Raw genomic sequence first — 18,973 nt, forward strand, 5'->3', positions numbered from 1 at the left:
GCATTGATATGTAGTGAGAGCTATCAGAAGACACTGTTAGCTGAGTGACACCAGAGACAAACTCACAAGTATGGTCTAACAGAATATTGGGCTCCTTTCAATTTTGTACAATAAAGATCTCTAGTGGAGAATAAGGAGTTTACAGAGAAGAAACATTGTTGCAAGTATGGAGACATTCTGAAATACATTTAGTTCTCTCTCCTTGGAAATAAGATCTCTGAAAGTGTTTTCAATATTAAAGTGAGTGTCACTCACCGGACTGTGAGTGCTTCTTCCCGGACATTTAGGAACCGTGGCCGTCCGCCATCCTGAGGGTCTGCGCATGCGCAGCCCTTTCTAACCCTTCAGTGTATGTTCCTTTAACTTAATTGGCAGATCAGGCAACACTCCCTATATTAAGCACCTGTGGTCAATACCACGTTGCCTGATCTTGGAGTCTCATTCCCCATGAGCCTCTGAAGGTGTTCCTGTGTTTCCTCCTGTATTCAGCGCTGCTGATTCCTGTGGTTTCCAAACCACTTCTACCTACTGTGGTTTCCAAGCCACTTCTACTACTGTGGTTCCCATACCACTGCTACCTTCCTGTGTATCATCGTGACTGTTAGCTGATTCCTATCCGCTGCCTCCGTGCACTACAGTCTTCAAGCCACTTCAACTCTATCATATATCATCGTGACTGTTAGCTGATTCCTATCCGCTGCCTCCGTGCACTACAGTCTTCAATCTACATCTACTCACCTGTGCAGCATCGTGACTGTTAGCTGATTCCTATCCGCTGCCTCCGTGCACTACAGTCTTCAACCTGCAACTCGTCTGTGTTCCATCATGACTGTTAGCTGATTCCTATCCGCTGCCTCCGTGCACTACAGTCTGCAACCTGCAACTCGTCTGTGTTTCATCGTGACTGTTGGCTGATTCCTATCCGCTGCCTCTGTGCGCTTCAGTCTTCAGCTCATCTCAACTCTCCCGTGTTTCCTCGAGACTGCCACTACTATTGCTATCCGCTACTCTCCGTGATCATCAGTACCAGCTCAACTCTGCTCTCCCGTGTGCCATCGTTACTGCACCTGCTGGTTGCTATTGGCTACCTCCGTGTGTCCGCAGAGTCCTGCTGCCGCTTCTCCTCATCTCTACTCGTCCTTCAACTGCTGATCCACTCTCCATGCTTTCCTGTGTTCCCGCTGGCCTCTACCCGCCTGTCAGCATTGGATTCGTGTCTCACTACTTACCTCCCCGCTAGACCATCGCTATTCTTCAGGGTCCTCCAGGAGTCCAGTTCCACACTCTACTGATTCCTGTGTATACGTTTCCCTGCTGGTCTACCTACCTGTGCGCTGCACCTACTTGACTACCGCTTCACCCATCCAGGGACTTCGCTTCCTGCCGGCCTCCTGCCGTTCAGGTATCTCTGCACTCCTGTCTGACAGCCTGCTTCTGAACCACGGTATGCATACTTCTCATTGACTGTGCTGGTGTATTGCATATCTTGCTGGACTGTGTTGGTTCTTCTCTGGAGTTTGCTATCCGCTGAGTCTACTGCCATCATTGACTGTGTTATCTTGTGCCGGATTACCTCAAGAGACTTTCTATTATTACAGTGCTGTTCAGTCATTTATATACTGTGCATAATATTGTGGATCAAGTTTAAGGTGCCCGTGTATCTCCTGTGTTGCAGCCTCTCCCCGTGCTCCTCCTCACATATATATTCAGTGGTACAACTTGCTAGAGGCAGACCACTGATCCCTGTTCCCAGTGTCACTTGTTCCAGTATCCTTTCACATAGCAGTGGTACAACTTGCTAACGCAGACCACTGACTCCCCGGATACCTCCACTTGGATTCCATTCCTTCACTCAAGACAGCGGTACAACTTGCTATCCACAGACCGCTGACTCTCATCACCTCCTCGTTTCTGTTGGACATTCCTCCTCACTATAGCAGTGGTACAACTTGCTACCGCAGACCACTGACTACCTTCACGTGTCCTTTGTCCATACAGTTCCTCGTGTATTATTACCTCCATATAACCAGTGCTGCTAGTCATAGACTTTCCTGAGCATCTCATCATCTGCTATTTCCTGTTCCGTGATCACCCTGCTACCAGAGTACCATAATACCATCTATATTGCTCTGGTAAGCCTATCACCTGGTGATCCCTGGGTAAAGACTCCTAGTGCCCGTGACAGTGAGCAAAGAAACATAAATACAATTAGATTAGGATGGTAAAACAACTTATACCTGACATTTACGTTTCTATGGCTTATACCTTGGAAAATTATATTGACCGTACACATCCTGCAAATATAAATATAAAATACAAGTTAACCCGTGCATGATACTCATGCATTCTAGTCAAATCAAGCTACTTAAGGTCTTAAAAAGGTTCTTGTCATGCATTTGGGCCTAGCCCAGGCCTCCTCAGGGGAAGAGCGTTACTTCCCGACGCAAGCGGCCTTTTTAATGTGTGTTCATGAGGTAAAATTATCTCACGAAATTGAGTTTGATCCCTCAACTCGTAAATTTAGCCTTTACTACCCCTCCCATGGGGGGAAGGGGGGATGATGGAAGTTAACTGACTAGACTGTTCTAATTTTTTTGTCAAATAATGTCAGTATACCAAATTTCAGGTCAATTGGATGAGCCCTTTCTGAGAAAAGTTTTTTACACACACACACACTAACGCACGCCTCTACACATGTGTGTTCATGAGGGAAAATTACCAAACGAAAATGAGTTTGAGCCCTACCAAATTTCAGCCCTTTTTGAATTTTTTTTCCCACACACACACTAAGAATTTAGTAGGTCAGTGTATAACTCCGCCCAGCAGGTGGCGCTGCAACTTGGTTTTTTTTCCACACACACACAGACAGACGCCACTAAGCATTTATATATTAGATGAGATACACACCTGATTGGAATAAAGGTTCAATCACTCTTCTAACTTTTTTGCCCATTACTATATATTTTAATATCTTGCTGCTTTTATTGTTCATAAATATGTTTTAAATGAGACAAATAAATTGTTTTGTTTTAATTAAGGGTTCAATTGTGCACCACTAGATAACTGCTATTTCCGGTTTTTCTTTCTCATGTAAATTAGGCTGTCAACGGTAGCACCTACTTCCTATAGAAAATGTAAACACTCTGTATGTCAGTGAATATTAAGGAGTGAACAGTAAGAGATATTCCCAGCACGGTTGGTATTTTCTATAGATTACTAACAGGACTAGTAAAGCTCATTTCTGAAGGTGTAAAATTGTGGGCCTGCTGTGCAAATGATACTTTGTGTTATGTGCCCCTTTTAAATGAATGCACTTGATTTAACGTGACGCAGGAAATTTGCATATGAAATTAACAGCATCTGCAGTGGTGCAGCATTCAGCAAGTTCAGAGGAACTGGTGGATTAGGCCATTCAAACCATAAAGGGGGCCAGGCAAAGTTGTGCTCCTCATGTTACAACCACATACAAAATAATAGTTTTAAAATATATTAAAATTAATAGCTGCATTTATGGGGGTGTTGCCTGCTTTGTGGGCAGAAACAGAGAATTGTTTCTAGTGTACAAATGGAGGGGGAAGGGATTTAAGAGTGGTCTGGAAACACCCCTCCATAGCTTGCTCATTCATACTGAGTGACACCTTTCCTCTGCTGTTTAGACATATCTGAAATGCACCATCTCCACAAGGTCAGAGATGCAGCAGTACCCATCCCCCACCAGTAGGTGGAGCTATGTCAGCTCCATCTCTTCACTCCAGAAGAGAGACCACATCCCGAGGGAAGTCTGCAGTGAGGAACCTCAGCTGAGACTGAACTGGAGACCACAAGCACGCACAGGATATAACATATGTAAATATGACAGAGAAATTATGAGACCGACACTTAATTTTTCTTCTTTCTTAATTGTGCTTCTTTCATGTCATTGATGACGACAACATCATAAGTAGGCCAATTACCTGGTATGTGATACTTGGCTTGAGGCTAGACCAAACATCCCCACCTTGCATACCCGTAAGATTCATATTTCTACCTTGCTCATGCACCCCAACCCTACAGTCCATCTCCACCTTTTTTCTTTTAATTCTCTCCTCTTACACTCTCCCACTATTCTCCATTTTCTTTCCCTCGTTTATCCTACATCTCTTGTTGATTGTTTGTTATTATGTTGTCTTAAAAAAAAAAGTTTTATTAGGGGTTTGTAACAATTTTACTGTATAAACATATAAGTAAAATACATACAATATAAAAAGGAGAAAAAGGGTGAAACACAAGGAGTTATCTACCTACTACACAGACCCTGCAGCCTACAGTATGTAGAAAGGATCATAAACAGCATCAAAAACAGGAACACAAGACACGGGAAGGAAAGCCACAGGGTCTCAGAACATTTTAGCCTAACACAACCAAGACCCATCAGGACTCTACTTCAGGGAAATCAAAAAGAAAAAAAAACTGGTGGATGAAGAAATCACAAAAGCTCTAGGGAAGAAACTAGATTGATATACAAACTGAACACCCCAAGGGACTCACTCTTTCCTTTATCAAAAGGTAAATACAAACCACTCCCCCACACCACAATCCTATTATTCCCAACACACCTACACTCTCCCATAACATAGACACCCTTCAATCCAGCTAACACCCACCACACCCTACAGTTTATCATTTTTCTCAAATTGAACCAAGCCTATACCACTATTGTAACCCAACAGGCCCCACCCCCCCCCATAAACCCATGCAAATACTCCTCCCATTTAGCACTCCACACTTTCTCGCTGCTCACTTTACCAATATAGGTTACATTAGTCATCCGTTTAACCCCCCACAACCTGCATTTAGTGGCTAGCTTTTAGTTTCACTATCTAGCCAATTGCTTGGCTAGCTATTGAAATTATGTACTTCAACTGGTTATCCCTCATCTATCCAATTAAAAAAAACAGCATAGGCTTCCTCTGTTCAATATGGTACCGAAAGTACAGTTTTCATTACAAATTTAGGAATCCTAGGCTTTCAAATATTAGCTCTACTCTGAACTCCCCCATTACTCCTCTGTGGAATAATCCATCATTCCCACCAGGAATATATACTACCCGATTTATCCAATGGATCAAAGCAGGATATCAGTTTGTAGTGGATATGAACAAAAAAAACCAAAAAACAAAAAAAACAAACAAACCGCATCCTTGTTCAGATTTCTGTTCAATATCGGACAAACTGGCACTCTGTCCCTAATATATCCAAATAAATAATTTTATAACATTCTCTCCCACCACAACAACCTGCAAGAGATCTACTACCACACTATATGGCCTTCTGTGTGACTCCCTTAACCAAACACAAAGTCGCCATGAGGAGTGGGTAATAGACCTAGGTTCCCCTCCAGATAAGAATGGATGGGAAGAGATGAGAGAGCATATCTAAAGGTTCCATCTCAACCTTAATCATAACATCTTATAAAATATTTTAGGGGGTTCTACACCCTAGCAAAACCAAATAAAACATTCCCTATCTGTGACACAAAGAGCTGGAAGGATTTGCGGCCACAGAGGTATATTTCTTCACATGGTGGACTTGCCTCAGATCTCCTCCAGTCTAGGACAAAATACAATCCTTTTAAAATTCCATGGCTGAGGCTCCTGTAGAAAAGAATCCCTGGAGCTTCCTTTTAACTTTAAGCCCCTTAAGCTCGGCTCTTGATTGCCTTAGTTGGCAAATAGCCTTCATAGAAAACAAAAAAAATTTGCTCAATGACACAGAACATGTCTTTAATAAGGTATGGGCACCATTGCCTTTAGTTGAATTACAAAATTGAAGACAATCCACCACTAAAATTCTCCAACTCTATCAGCGTTATATCTCTCGCCTTTCAAAATTGTATTCATTATAAAACAAACAAACCAAGCCCTGCATTCAAGACCTCTGGACCACTTTAATCCAAGTCATAAGAGTTTTCCCAAAACACTTCTTCCCATATTGATATTTCCTGTAGTACCACCTCTCCTATTTTCTACACTACCCCTCCACCCATGTTACAAATTTATACTTTATAAACCATACAGGTATCCTACTTCTTACAATGTGGAATGATATACCCAAAAATGTAAACATTGTTATATGTCAACTATTTTATATGATCTAATGTCATTAAAATGCTTGCTAACGTTAACCATTTAAATAATGAATATAAAAAAAAAAATTTTGGGTAATAAACGGATCCCTATCAGACCCGAACCCCCTATCTAATGGGACCAGACAGGGCTGTACTCGGGAGGTGGGGCCCCAGGAATCAAAGATCTATTTGCAGACGATATTCCCTTGTCCCTTATGCAACCAGTTATCTTTGTCTCCCCTGTAACAGCTTATAGACAAGTATAGTTACCCCTCAGGATATAAAATTTGTTCCATCCTCCTTAAAGGCCCATACAAATTTCTTTTGCTTTGAAGCGGTCACTTATTCTCCCTATCATACTATTGCCTGGGTGGATTTGGAAACACTATACAGGGGTCCACTTTTTGGCTTCACTCTGGGGCCTTTTAAGTGCCGACCGCCTGCTCATGGCCAACTCCCTCCTATCCCTTAAATGTTGCTGATCTTTCTGGGTCCATACACAAGCTGTCCTCCCCTAATTCTTCCCTAGTGCCACTCTGGAATAACTCCAACTTTTCTCTAGAAAACTCCTCCACTCATTTCAAAAAGTGGATCCAAGCTGGGATCACAGTGGTTCATGATCTCTTTGTTAATGATGACTGGGCCTCCATGTCAGACATACAAGAATTTGATTACTTCTGTCTATTCTTTGAATTTTCTCAGGTTTGACATTTCTTTATGTCCCCACTCCTGAGTGATACTCTTCGTGCCCTTACCTTTTTTTGAGCGACTATGTTTGAAATCCTCCCTCACAAGGAGTGATTTCCACCATCTATAATTGGCCGATTGACTCACCAGGTCGCCACATGCATGAATGGGAGAAGGACTTGGGTCCCCCTCCAGATGAGTCCTGCTGGGAGGAGTTTAGGGAGGGGATTGCCACACAAATTAAAAAGCCTACAAACTATATTACAGGGAATATTATTCGCCTGACAAGCTCTGAGATGTTTCAAACGTCCACTCCGAACTGCTGGCGGAACTGTGGCCAGAGAGGTACACTTCTCCACATGTGGTGGACATGTCCAAGAATAGCCCCCTTCTGAAACGTGGTCATTTCTGTTATTAACTCTGTTTCCAAGTGTCCATTGTCCAAGGACCTTCCTTTTCTCTCACCCTCTGTCTGATGAGGGCGCTCACTCTAATCAGCCGATTTCCCATATCCTTGCTGCCGCTAAATCCCCAATAGCCAACCACTGGAAAAAACCTAACCCCCCCTTCCACATCAGCTCTTAGGAACTACGTTTGGCATACTGCAAGTATGGAAAGTATTACTTTCTCCATGACAAGCCACACAAGTTTGCCATAGTTTGGGCTCCCTGGTACCTTAGGGAAAGCTGTAGCAGCTTGCCTTCCCCTGCCCACTGAATTACTTTTAGGGTCCAATGAATGGTAGGGGCAATTTACAATAATCCCTTCTCAAGTCTCTTTCCCTGTAAAAAAAATACTGAAATGTGAAAAAACGCCATATCACTTTGTTCCCTAATCACAACTTCCCTTTCGCTCAGTCGACACAAGCACACATTGAAAGTCTGTGGGGACTATCGATTCAATAAGCAGAGACTGTCACAAACAAGCTGTACTTGAACAATTCAGCGATTTACTGCCGACAAGAACAAAGCATACAAAAGAAAAATATAAGAAAATTCTTTAACAGCAATTAAATGTTAGAGGATCACTATATAAAAACAAACCATAGAAATATGAAACACAAAGGAGTTTGTTTCTATAAATATAACAGGTATATCTACATTAAATACGGATATTAAATGAAATAACACTGATAAGCTAATTTATACAAGTAAAATCTTTCTTATATAAACTATGCTACAGCCTCAGCCTTTTCCCAGCCAAACATTGACCCATCTGCCTCATGTGGTCACTTTGTTGTAGAAATAATCCAATAACCCTTCCCACACTATGTACAGCCATCTAAAAGTGACTTTGCTTAATTCTTACAAGTGCAATGCTCTCTTATTCATAAAACCTGCATAAAATAAAGGACTAAACTGGTTTCATAGCGAGAGCGACATATTATAAATACATTTAAGTACACTTAGAAAGTACCTAGTGGTGAGTAAGAGTGGCATTATAAGGGGGTGGTATAAGGAGGGACACCAACGTGAACTTTCATAATCGAGAAATTACTATTGTGTCTGCCAGATGTCAAGTTAATACAGTTGAGCAATGAGGCATTCTAGGAGTTGGGAGTCAAAATTATATTTTACAGAAGTAAGAAGTGCAGTCAGACTACAATTTACAGTAAGTGACCTATTGTAGAAAATAACGGATTCAGAGGTTTTCTTTGAAGATATTTTTACATTCAACTGACACCGCCAGATATCTGTATACAACCTGCATATACATATAAAACAGCATGAAGGGGCTCAGTGAAGGTGGCAGTGAAGGTGTGTAAGTGTCTGATCGGGTCACACAGAGAATAAAAGGACAGATGGCCAGCCTCATAGTCCAGGTATATCCTAACTTTACCATACGAAATATTGTTAGGCATGCAGTTCTGTTTACTGTCATGTGTCACCAAGTACTGAATAGTACTATAATACCAGTCCATAGCACAATTAATCATACACAAACCCCAGGACTTGTTATTATCTCCAATGTTTGGCTGACCTCCTCTCCTGTCTATACTGGGATAACACATTCCTACCCTCCACATCCTTGATTTACTTACATCCACTTCCCAGTAATGTCGCCCTGAAGAAAAACTCCTTGAGCTTAATACCTGACTATACTGAAACCTCTCTGGTGTTTCTGGACAATACATGATAGCATCTGACTTTGATGCAGTTTTCATGTCATCTGATATTTTTATACAATTAGCAGCTGTGTTTACATCCAATAATATGTCTGTAGCTTCCTGCATATAGATCCCTTTATTTATACCTGTTATTACATCAGAGAATGTGTGCAATGTGTCTGAGATCAGACCCACATTCAGGTATCCTACATCATGGACCTGTTTATCATGTCTCTCAGTATCACACAAGTCACCTGTGTCTGCTTCCTTTAAGACAGTCACTGGATCAGACATGTTACACAGCTCCTCAATTTGACGCATCTTCCTGGACAGCTTGCCCTTCTTTACTTCCAGCTGCTGGATCAGATCAGACACTGAGCAAAAAGCATGCACTGCCTGCCTGGAGACCTCACCAAGGACTCTCTTTTCCATATCTTCCAACTGTTTCCTGATGTCTCTAAACAGGGCAGTGACTTTCTCTGTTACACCAGCTGCTTTTTCCTGATCCTCTTTCCTGCGCTGCTGCAAACTCTGGACTTTTTTCTCTGTCTCTGCTATCTTTGTGGCCAGTTTCGGCAAAATATTTCTCAGTTTCTCTTTTTCCTTCGCAGAGGCCTCATCCAGCATCTCCACCAGCTGTCCGCGGTGTTCCCCAGCCAAACTGCAGGACACACAGATACAGACAGCGTCCTTAGTGCAGTAATATTTCAAGAGCTCCTTATGGACAGAGCATTTTCTGTTCTTCATGGAAGTGGCTGGATCAGATAAAACATGTTCTGCTGACTTGCTGTGTACTTTTAGGTGATCATCACACAGATAAGCTTCACACAACAGACAGGATTTAGCAGCAGGTACAGGAGAATAAATACAGTAAGTGCAGAAGATTCCAGTCTTCTCCTGATCTGGCTGTGTACAATGGAAACTCCCCACAATGTTACACAGAGTTATGTTCCTCTGCAGTGCAGGACGCTCCTGACACTCTGCTCTGCATTCAGGACAGGTATAAACTCCAGATCCCTTCTGTGTATCCAGCACACGATCAATACAGGACTGGCAGAAGTTGTGTCCACATTTCAAGTTTACAGGATCTGTATAAATGTTCAGGCAGATGGAACAGTCCAGCTCCTTTCTCAAATCAACAGATGCCATCGCTGAGAGCAGAAGAGAGAAATGAAAGTATGTGACCCCCAGAGACCAGTGCAAGTGTTCACATTTTCCACACAGGGTGAGTGAGCTTGTCACTCACATATCTATAGGCAGAGTTATACTAAAGGACTTAGCCAATCCATAAAGGGACATCATGCAGAAAAATCTACTTGTTTTGGAAACTGTAAAAGATAATTTAATAAGCTGCAAATTATTAATTTTGCACATTTCTGTGACTGCACATAAGTTACTTGATCAAAAATACATTTAGATATTTACATATAATTGTAAGGGACTATTTGTAGAAGTTTGAGGATGAGCATGAGATAGTAGTACTGCGATGCTTCATCTCCTTTTACTTTCACCCTATACACAAAGGTGGTCAGATGAGGGTGAAAATTAACCAAGACCTACAAGCATGAGACACATTATTTTAATAAACCATACTTGCCTACTCTCCCGGAAATCCTGGAAGGCACCCGAATTTCGGGGAGTCTTCCCAGACAAATAGGCAAAGCTCCCGCATTCGTCAAAAGTCACGGCACTGAATGGAGGGGCGGGGCTTAATCGAGCCATTAAGTCCCGCCCCCGCTACTCAATGCCACGAATTTCGGCCTTTTATAGTGGGAGCAGGGCTATGGTGACACGACAATGTCACCACGCCCCCCTCCTACCCTTAAAAGTAGGCATGTATGGAATAAACACATATCCTCTTTCCCTGTTTAAAGGGACAAAATATTAATAGTGGCTGAATACAATTGCAGTATTAACATACTTAGCACATATGGAGCACCTCTTTTATGTGGATGTGGTAGTTTTGAACCAAAGCTGGGGTCCGTAGATGGTGAATGAGTGAACAGGGTTGGCGTAGGTAGTTTCTGGTCTGGAGTGCTAAGGGGTACAAGATACAAAAACATCAGAAGATATGAATGATGGTACTTAAAGAAATATAAAATTATAGTAATAAGGAAAATTATTAATAAACAGAATATAAAAAGAATACATAAAATAATGCATTTGAATAACAAAATAAAGCATATATGGATTATGTTGAAATAGAATAAGGGGAAAGAGTATGGCTTAGAAGATAGGCGGAAAAGGATAAAGCATATTGAAGTATACAAAACCACAATCATCCTTCAATTCCTGTGAACTGAGATTATTGCAGCAAACACCAGCTCAGTTTTTCCATAAAGTAGAGGCATTGCAGATCAGCATTCCCGCAGACTGATGTAACCCTCTCTCCCAATCATGCAACGAGATTGCAATCTTCCTTGCTGATCCTGTAACCTTCATCAGGACTGGAATCCCAACAGCTCCATCAAATGAGTGGCAAGATTCTAAACTTGCGAAGGTAGGTTTACTTTAAGCAGCTTGATTCCCTATATTCCCACTCACTGACTTCAAACCACAAATAAAGGACTACCAACATTACCTGTAATACCCCACACTTTATTTGGGACTCAAGGATTTAGATTTACAGACCCTACTCTTTAGGACTCACTACCTCGTCCAGTCTGAGGCCCCCACTCCAGAAATCTTCACTAACAAAAAACTTACCTGTCCTCTTAGGCATACAAACCCCCTATTAAAGTAATTCTATCGTTTTAAGTAGAGTAGAGAGTAGAGAGACTAGCATTTGTGTAAAGAATGGGAAATAGGAAAGCAATGAATGATGGGAATACAAAGGTTTGAATACAAACATACATGTAGAAAGGGAGATTTTTACAACAAACTGACAGCTGGATTGGACTCTGACTCTATGGGGAAATGGCTGTATTCATTCCACTGTTCCCCTTAGATATTTTCTAACTATGACCCCTCCCCATACTTGACTAGGGGGTCTTAACAGTGCAATCCAGTGTCGTCCGTCATTTGTTCATTAAGAACTCGGTATCTCATTGACTACATACCTTTTCAACGGACTTTTCTAATTTATGATAGAGAAATGAAAAAATGTACTCTTAGTGACTCATATTTTCTCTGAAATACATAAAACGATATTTTGGAGCAAAGTATGTACATACTTCATTGTTGGATAATGATTCTCAGCCAAACAAATTATCATGAGACACTGCAGCCTAAAACAAAAGAGTGTTCCAATTGTCTATTGTTAATTTGTCTTTCAAGAGTGATTCTTCTATTTCTCTATCTCCCCTTTTGATCACTAAGTCTATACTCCTTTTGTGTCCCCTTTACCTGTGAGAAGAAAAACAAGATAGTTATCTTAAAACAGCAAACACAACAAACATTTCTATTCTTTGCCGTCGGCTAGCAATTTAGGAAAACAAACATTTCACAACATAAATGAACAAACAAAATCAACAAAGGTTACCTTTTAGAAGTTTCTTGTACACTACTACTTACCACAGTTTAAACCCCACCTGTTTGTAGGACTACAGGTCTGACCTAACCTCCAGGGTTGACTATGGTTCTCCCCCAAGGCATTGGCTGCTATGAGGTGCACAGGAAACTGTTGAGAAGTCTCCGAGACTTGTGTGCGCCGTCTCTGTGGGTGTCTATGTGATTCCCCCTTAGGTGGGCCAAGTCTCTTTGCTTCGTGTCCCATTTTCTTAGCCTTGGCTCTAATATTTTCTTTGCAATCTTTCCTCAAATGTCCCTTTTTAAGACAGTTAAAACACTTCAAAGATTTCTGTTTCTTTCGTCCCTTATAGTGGTTTTTATAATTCTGAGGTTGTGGATGTAGTTTTTCTAATGCCTGGATACTCAACATCATTAACCTATCACTCTGTGCTTTTTCCTTTTTACATATATTTTTATCATGTTCTATAGCATGCTCTCTAATATCAGTTACCGTGAGACCTCTCCAATTAGGAAAAGAGGTTTGTATCCAGGTCCTTAGATCCTCCCGGAGGCCGTCCATTAGTACTGCAACAGTTACCTCCCTGTAATGTGGATTTACCATTATATCCCATATTCCTGTGTACTTAATAATGCCCGCTAGCGCCCTTGAAAAATAATCAGTTGTATTCTCATTACCTTTTTGTTTGATGTTGTATATTTTGCCCCATTCCACAGTCACTGGAAAATATACGGCCAACTCTTTGATTATACGTCTATTATGCTGATTGTTATCCTCAGTTAAGGGTTTATCCTTCTCCAAGCTACAACCCTCAATGAACTTCTGTATATCAGTATCGAGAGGAAGACAAGCTCTAAACAGCACTCGCCAATCTTTATTAGTAGGTTCATGTGCATTATCTAAATGTCTAATAAATTTCTGGCACTTGGCCAAATCTTTTCTAGGATCAGGGAAATCAGACATTATTGTAAATAGTTCCGTCTTAGTCCATGGAGAATACACTGCTACCTGTTTCATGGGAACTACACCATCTCTGTCCGCTTTCCCATTGGGAACTGCTGTTCTGCGGATAGGATATAAGCCTACTAAATCACTCTGTTCTGACCTAGTTGTTGGAATTGCTGTTGCAGTACAATGAATGTCTCCCCCTGTGTTAACCTTTTCATTATTCTCACCACTTTCAGCAGCTGCAACTGCTGGTGGGACCGTTCCTCTTCTTTGTCCTGAAACATTACTTTTAACATTACTTAAAACACCATACAAGTTACTAGTTACCATTTTTACATTTTTGGTATTGGCTGTACTTCCCGCCCCAACCGAATTTATCGGGGGCGTGTTTGCGCTCAGTTCGCCGCGCTTTGCAACGCACACTTCCGGAATGCTTGTTTCCGGTACGCTTACTTCCGCTGAACACATGTTTTTCCCTACACTCACTTCCGCTGTGCGTTCGCTGCTCTGCCACGTGTTACCTTCCATTTGCCACAATTTTAAACAGTCATCATGTTCAATTCTCGTTTTTGTTGATTTAATAACCGCACTTTATCTCTAACATTATTTAACACCTCTGAGTCAAGAGTACCTATGTTTGGGAAAGGTTTCACACACTCCCGGGTCATCTTGACCCATTTGTCGCAGTATGCCGTAGCATACGCACCGTATTTATTATACATAACATATTTTGCCAAACCAACCGGCCATTCATTAGGTAGCACAACATGAACTATCACTAGCGTTTGCTTCGTATCCATTGTGAAAACAACTTATTTCTCAACGCTACACAAAAAGACTTTTACCTGTTCTCTTTTGAAACAGAACTTACTAGAGATTTTTTTATTTTTTTTTATTCATGGACGTTTTCAACAGGCACGTCCCCTTAAGATATCAATGCCCTTCCTAGTGTGAGTATTTTACCACTGTCAGCACCAGATATCAATCAAGAATATCAGTGGTTGCAGCGTATTTCCTCCCACATCTCCCAAGTCGCAATCACGGCTGCACTAAATCAACCATGCGGTCCGACCGCACGGCTTACGGATACTAACTATCGGTAAGCTTTGCGATTAATATTTGGGAATGCCGCGAAAACCTGTTATTTTCGCTTTGAGTATGCCATGCATACTCTGTGGTGTCTCTTTATCACCTGCTCTTATTAGAACAGAACACCACTCACACAAAGGTTTCTTTATATCCTGCTCTGTTTCCAGAACAGAACCTTTGTTGTCAGGTCACCTTTTTTAACATGCCCCGTCAGACACACCTGAACAACAGCGCTATTAATTTCAAATGGTTCCACACTGCTCTCCCAATACTCAATCAAGGCCCTGCCATGCGGTCCAACCGCAGATACTCATAGATTTTAGTTACCTGTGAACATCGTGATTAGTATTAGGCACACGTGTAAAAACCTATAGTTGCCTATAATTACCAGTATACTTTTTCCTTTATGTATACATTCACATACATAACCTTTGTTTTCTGTACAGAAAATAACTTTCCCAAACAATGGCACTATCTTTTCAGAGACTTTACCAAGTGCTTACAGTATGCATATCACAACTATCAAAACTATTGTTCAACCACGTGGCAAATCTACCGGAAGTTCGCGTACGCACAGCAGGAACTACACATACGCACAGCAATGCAATACACTTTAAAACATAAAACGACAGTAAAAAGAAACATTTTTCTTTCTTGTCCCTAGATTCTAATTAGCGTTCCTTCAGTCTATGCAACAACGGACATTCGGTTTCGCAACACACAGTGAACCACAGGTATTAGACGCATTACGTTCTTTCCTGCTTTATGCGACGCGTCCGTCCATCCACCCTTTGTTGAGGAACCGAATATCGTAAGCGTTGCATACCTGCCGGTAATGTAACTCCTAACTCACGAGCCCCTAAATTATTAAAGTAATTCTATCATTTTAAAATAAGCATTGCCCAATCAATTGAATGTGTGTCCAAAGCACAAAGTAATTTATTTTAGCAGATTTAAATAGTTAACAATTCACTACATAATTATATTATGATAAAGTACAGTAAAGCACAGCCAATACCAAAAGATAAGTACATACCAAATACAATCGCTTGCGCACGCTGCACACCCACCGGACCCGATGGACAATATTCTGTATAGAATATTGTGTCAGAGTTGACTGAGGCCCCAGTGAGATGCAGCTAATATATATACAGTCAGTGTTTCATTGTGAACAAAAGAGATGATGTAGATTGTTTCTATAGGTCCAGACGTTGGGTGGGTCCAGGCCAGACAGGTAATAGGTTGATTCAACCTAAGGAATCCAAAGGTGGGGGTCTTCTCTCCAGGGGGTCTGCTCCTTTTCATAGCCAGTATCATACAAAGGCTTTACTCTCTAATATCAATAACTAAAGTATGCAATGTGCGATCTCTTCGCCGACTGCACCGGACAGCTGCTGATGATTAGGGCTTCAATATGATATCAGGCATGACTCCTTTCCTATTACCTAAACCTTTAATAACACTACAATGTACATATAATCAACATATATATATATATATATATATATATATATATATATATATATATATATATATACATGTATATATATATATATATATATATATATATATATATATAGACTAATAATAAACCGAATACTATCTGCTACTGAATTACAGTGTAACAGAACCAATATGAAATTATATAACTAACTAACTGTTGTAATGCGAGTGTGTGCGTGCGTATTTTACCGTGCGAACGCACCACGTCACCTAACACGTGGCGTACGCTTCGCAATACACACGGCAAACCAATATTAAACCAATATACTTTCGTTCATCTAATTATACGACTTCAACACCCCTTTATTCGCTAAGAAACACAAATGGTTAGCTTTCTTGTCTGTAGTCGATTAATCCTATTTATATTTAGTTCTTATCAAGTGTTTTTTAAACTAGAAAGGTAACGCACTTTGAATCCTATTGTGAGAAAAGCACTATGTAAATGTAATTATTATAAAGGGGTATGGTATAGGTGGGTAGTTTACCGTATTTCCCCATGTATAAGACGCACATTTTTCCCCAAAATGTTGGATCTAAAACCTGGGTGCGTCTTATACAGTGGTATTGCTAATTCTGCCTTACCCTGTCAGATGCTTCCTCTGTCCAGTAAAATCTTCTTTCTTATGTCCATTCTGATGCTGGAAAGTCGCTTAACATCCACTTCCCGATGACCGGATGTGGTGCGTGAATCGCAGTTGAAACGCACACTTCCGGTTTCTGCATTTGGCATTTTGTAAAATCAGGACTTTCTCAAAATCCTGATTGGACATCCGGTTATTGGGAAGAGGACGGTAAGTGACTTTCCAGCATAGGGATCAGAACAGACAGAAGAAAGAAAACTTTACCGGACAGAGGAAGCATCTGCCAGGGTAAGGCAGAATTATCAATAGAGTTAGAACTCCGTCTCTCCTCTCTGTAGTATCCACTCCACAATTACTCTGCAAAAAACTTTATCCTCAATTTTTTCACATGATTTATAGCTACGTCTTATATATGGGAGTGTCCTGTACATGGGGAAATACAGTAATCTATGCAGTGATTATCACATATGTCTATATGGAAAAGATCTAGAAAGGGCAGCATTGTGGTACAGTGGTTAGCATTGCTGCCTCACAGATTTGATACAGTCTGGATCCTTCTCTGTGAGTGAAGTCCTCCAAGTGTTACCATGGGTTTCCGTCAGGTGTGCCAGTTTCCTTCCATGGACACGCTTCTAGGATTTACCAGATGTGAATGATTAAACATGCTCTGTAAAGCACTGTGTATATAAAACTGGTTAATAAATAGCAGCGCAATTAAAGAATTTGATCATTTAATTGAATCATTCAGTATTGTGACAAAAAGCAAAACAATAAAGGGGGCGGGAGCAAAGAAAAATCTATAGGAATAAAACATAGTAAATAAATTATGACAGAATGATAACAGGATTTAATAAGCTGTAGTATAATGAAATTAGATAAACATAACATAGAAAAGGAAAATAAGGCAAAGAATGGTAGAGAATAAATATTAAAGAAAAGTAAAAAAAATAACTTGCAATGAATAAAATAATGTAAAGTAAACATAAATAAATGGGTGAGTAATTAATAAAAACTGAGCTGTGCAGGATTATTACCACACAAGTCTCGCCCCCTGCGTCTGGCTTTCTCTGCGGGACCTCACTCAATAAGTAGTGTCCGTGGCTGTGTAGGGCGCTCACTTTATATCACGTCGGGGAGTTTTGGCGCCAGAATGATGATTTCCTATTGGCTAGAACGGTAGTGGGAGGCATAGCGATTTGATTGGCCCATGTAGTGCTTAGACGCGTGGGAGGGTGCGCGCGCAACTCTGACAGAAGGCGCGACGTACTTTCTGCTTTCGCTCTGCTCGTGGTCACGTGCTTTACTCATTTCCCCCGTCACTGTGGAGGCGTGGCGAAGAAGAGAAGGCGGGGTGTGTGTGGATGCGCGCGCACTCGAGAATGGTCAAATTGGCAACAGCTGTGTGTATAGTGGCTGGAAGGTAGATGGAGGCGGGCCGAGGAAAAGGGCGGGAATTCGAGGAAGTGGCCGTGTATGTGGTAGTTTGTGGGTGGGAGTATTAATAATAATAATAATAAGGAGGATATAGTGGTTGGCTATAAGTATAGGTGGGGAATTATCAGTAATTTAATACGTGAATAAGGTTAGATACAGTATGATGATATATGGAGAGTTCTATGTGTGTATATTAGAGAATTATATGAAGTGGGAGTGTGTACATAACTTTGGATAGAGGTGTTTGGTGTCTGTATTGGTATTTATAAATGTAATACAGTAAATAGTATTTCACGTGTGACATTGATATAAATGTGTAATTGGAAGGAATAATAATGATACAATAAAACAATTAACATATTGATATATCATGGGGGGGTGTAAAATGCAATGTTCATTTCTGGTTATTTATGCAGTGGATTAGGTTGTGTGGGTGTATTTATTATGAGTTATATAACAAAAATTGTTGGCTATTTGATAATTCTAGAAAGTATAAAAAAAATGCTGTAAAATTAGATTATTTTATCTGTGGGGGTGAGTCATTTTTAAGTGTTATATTTTGTTTGCAGTATATTGTATGTTCTAGTGTTTATAGGGGCACATTAAGATGTTAGCATGGTGGTAACCTGAGACATGTGGGAACCGATAATGTTGTAGCTGGGGCGGATCATTTAACATCAAACTCCCAATATCTGTGTTTAGACCATTTGTGTCACATTTATTTACAACTTTAAACACAGCTCAACTCATCCATCCTAAATAACCCATCTCTTTACCCAACCTTCTCACCCCAAATACCGTCCTATTTATCTCTCACCTTTGCTTCCAGACTACATCAGCAACTTTTGTAAGACTGCCTATCTCACCTTCTCTCCTCGTACTCGAATCTCCGCAATAGACCTTCCACTCCCAATATTTCACTGACATCGCCCTCAGAAAAGTCATCAATGATCGACTTGGAGAAAAGGGTCACTTCTCCATACTCATTTTCCTGGACCTCTGTTACTTTCAACACTGTTCACTACCCTCTTCCCCCACATATCCTTCAC

At 40.8% G+C, this 18,973-nt stretch overlaps 1 protein-coding gene across 2 annotated transcripts; it reads right to left on the reverse strand.

Annotated features, from left to right (window-relative positions):
- Positions 1–7,817: 7,817 nt before the first annotated feature.
- Positions 7,818–18,142, reverse strand: LOC142143922 (E3 ubiquitin/ISG15 ligase TRIM25-like). Of its 2 annotated transcripts, none has more exons than XM_075202204.1 (3): positions 17,525–18,142; positions 10,840–10,937; positions 7,818–10,051 (listed from the first exon to the last, which is right to left on the reverse strand). In XM_075202204.1, exon 3 carries the CDS (start codon positions 10,047–10,049, stop codon positions 8,466–8,468), a length of 1,584 nt encoding a protein of 527 aa, XP_075058305.1. In that variant the 5' UTR covers positions 10,050–10,051; positions 10,840–10,937; positions 17,525–18,142; the 3' UTR covers positions 7,818–8,465. The 2 variants fall into 2 exon arrangements, with proteins under 2 accessions (XP_075058305.1, XP_075058304.1); XM_075202203.1 differs by having other exon boundaries at positions 10,822–10,937.
- Between the last annotated feature and the right edge of the window lie 831 nt (positions 18,143–18,973).

Source organism: Mixophyes fleayi, chromosome 3, assembly GCF_038048845.1.
Source record: "Mixophyes fleayi isolate aMixFle1 chromosome 3, aMixFle1.hap1, whole genome shotgun sequence".
NCBI lineage: Eukaryota > Metazoa > Chordata > Amphibia > Anura > Limnodynastidae > Mixophyes > Mixophyes fleayi.

Coding starts and splice junctions, on each gene's coding strand:
- LOC142143922 (XM_075202204.1), bottom strand. CDS start 10,049: ATGGCATCTGTTGATTTGAGAAAGGAGCTGGACTGTTCCATCTGCCTG.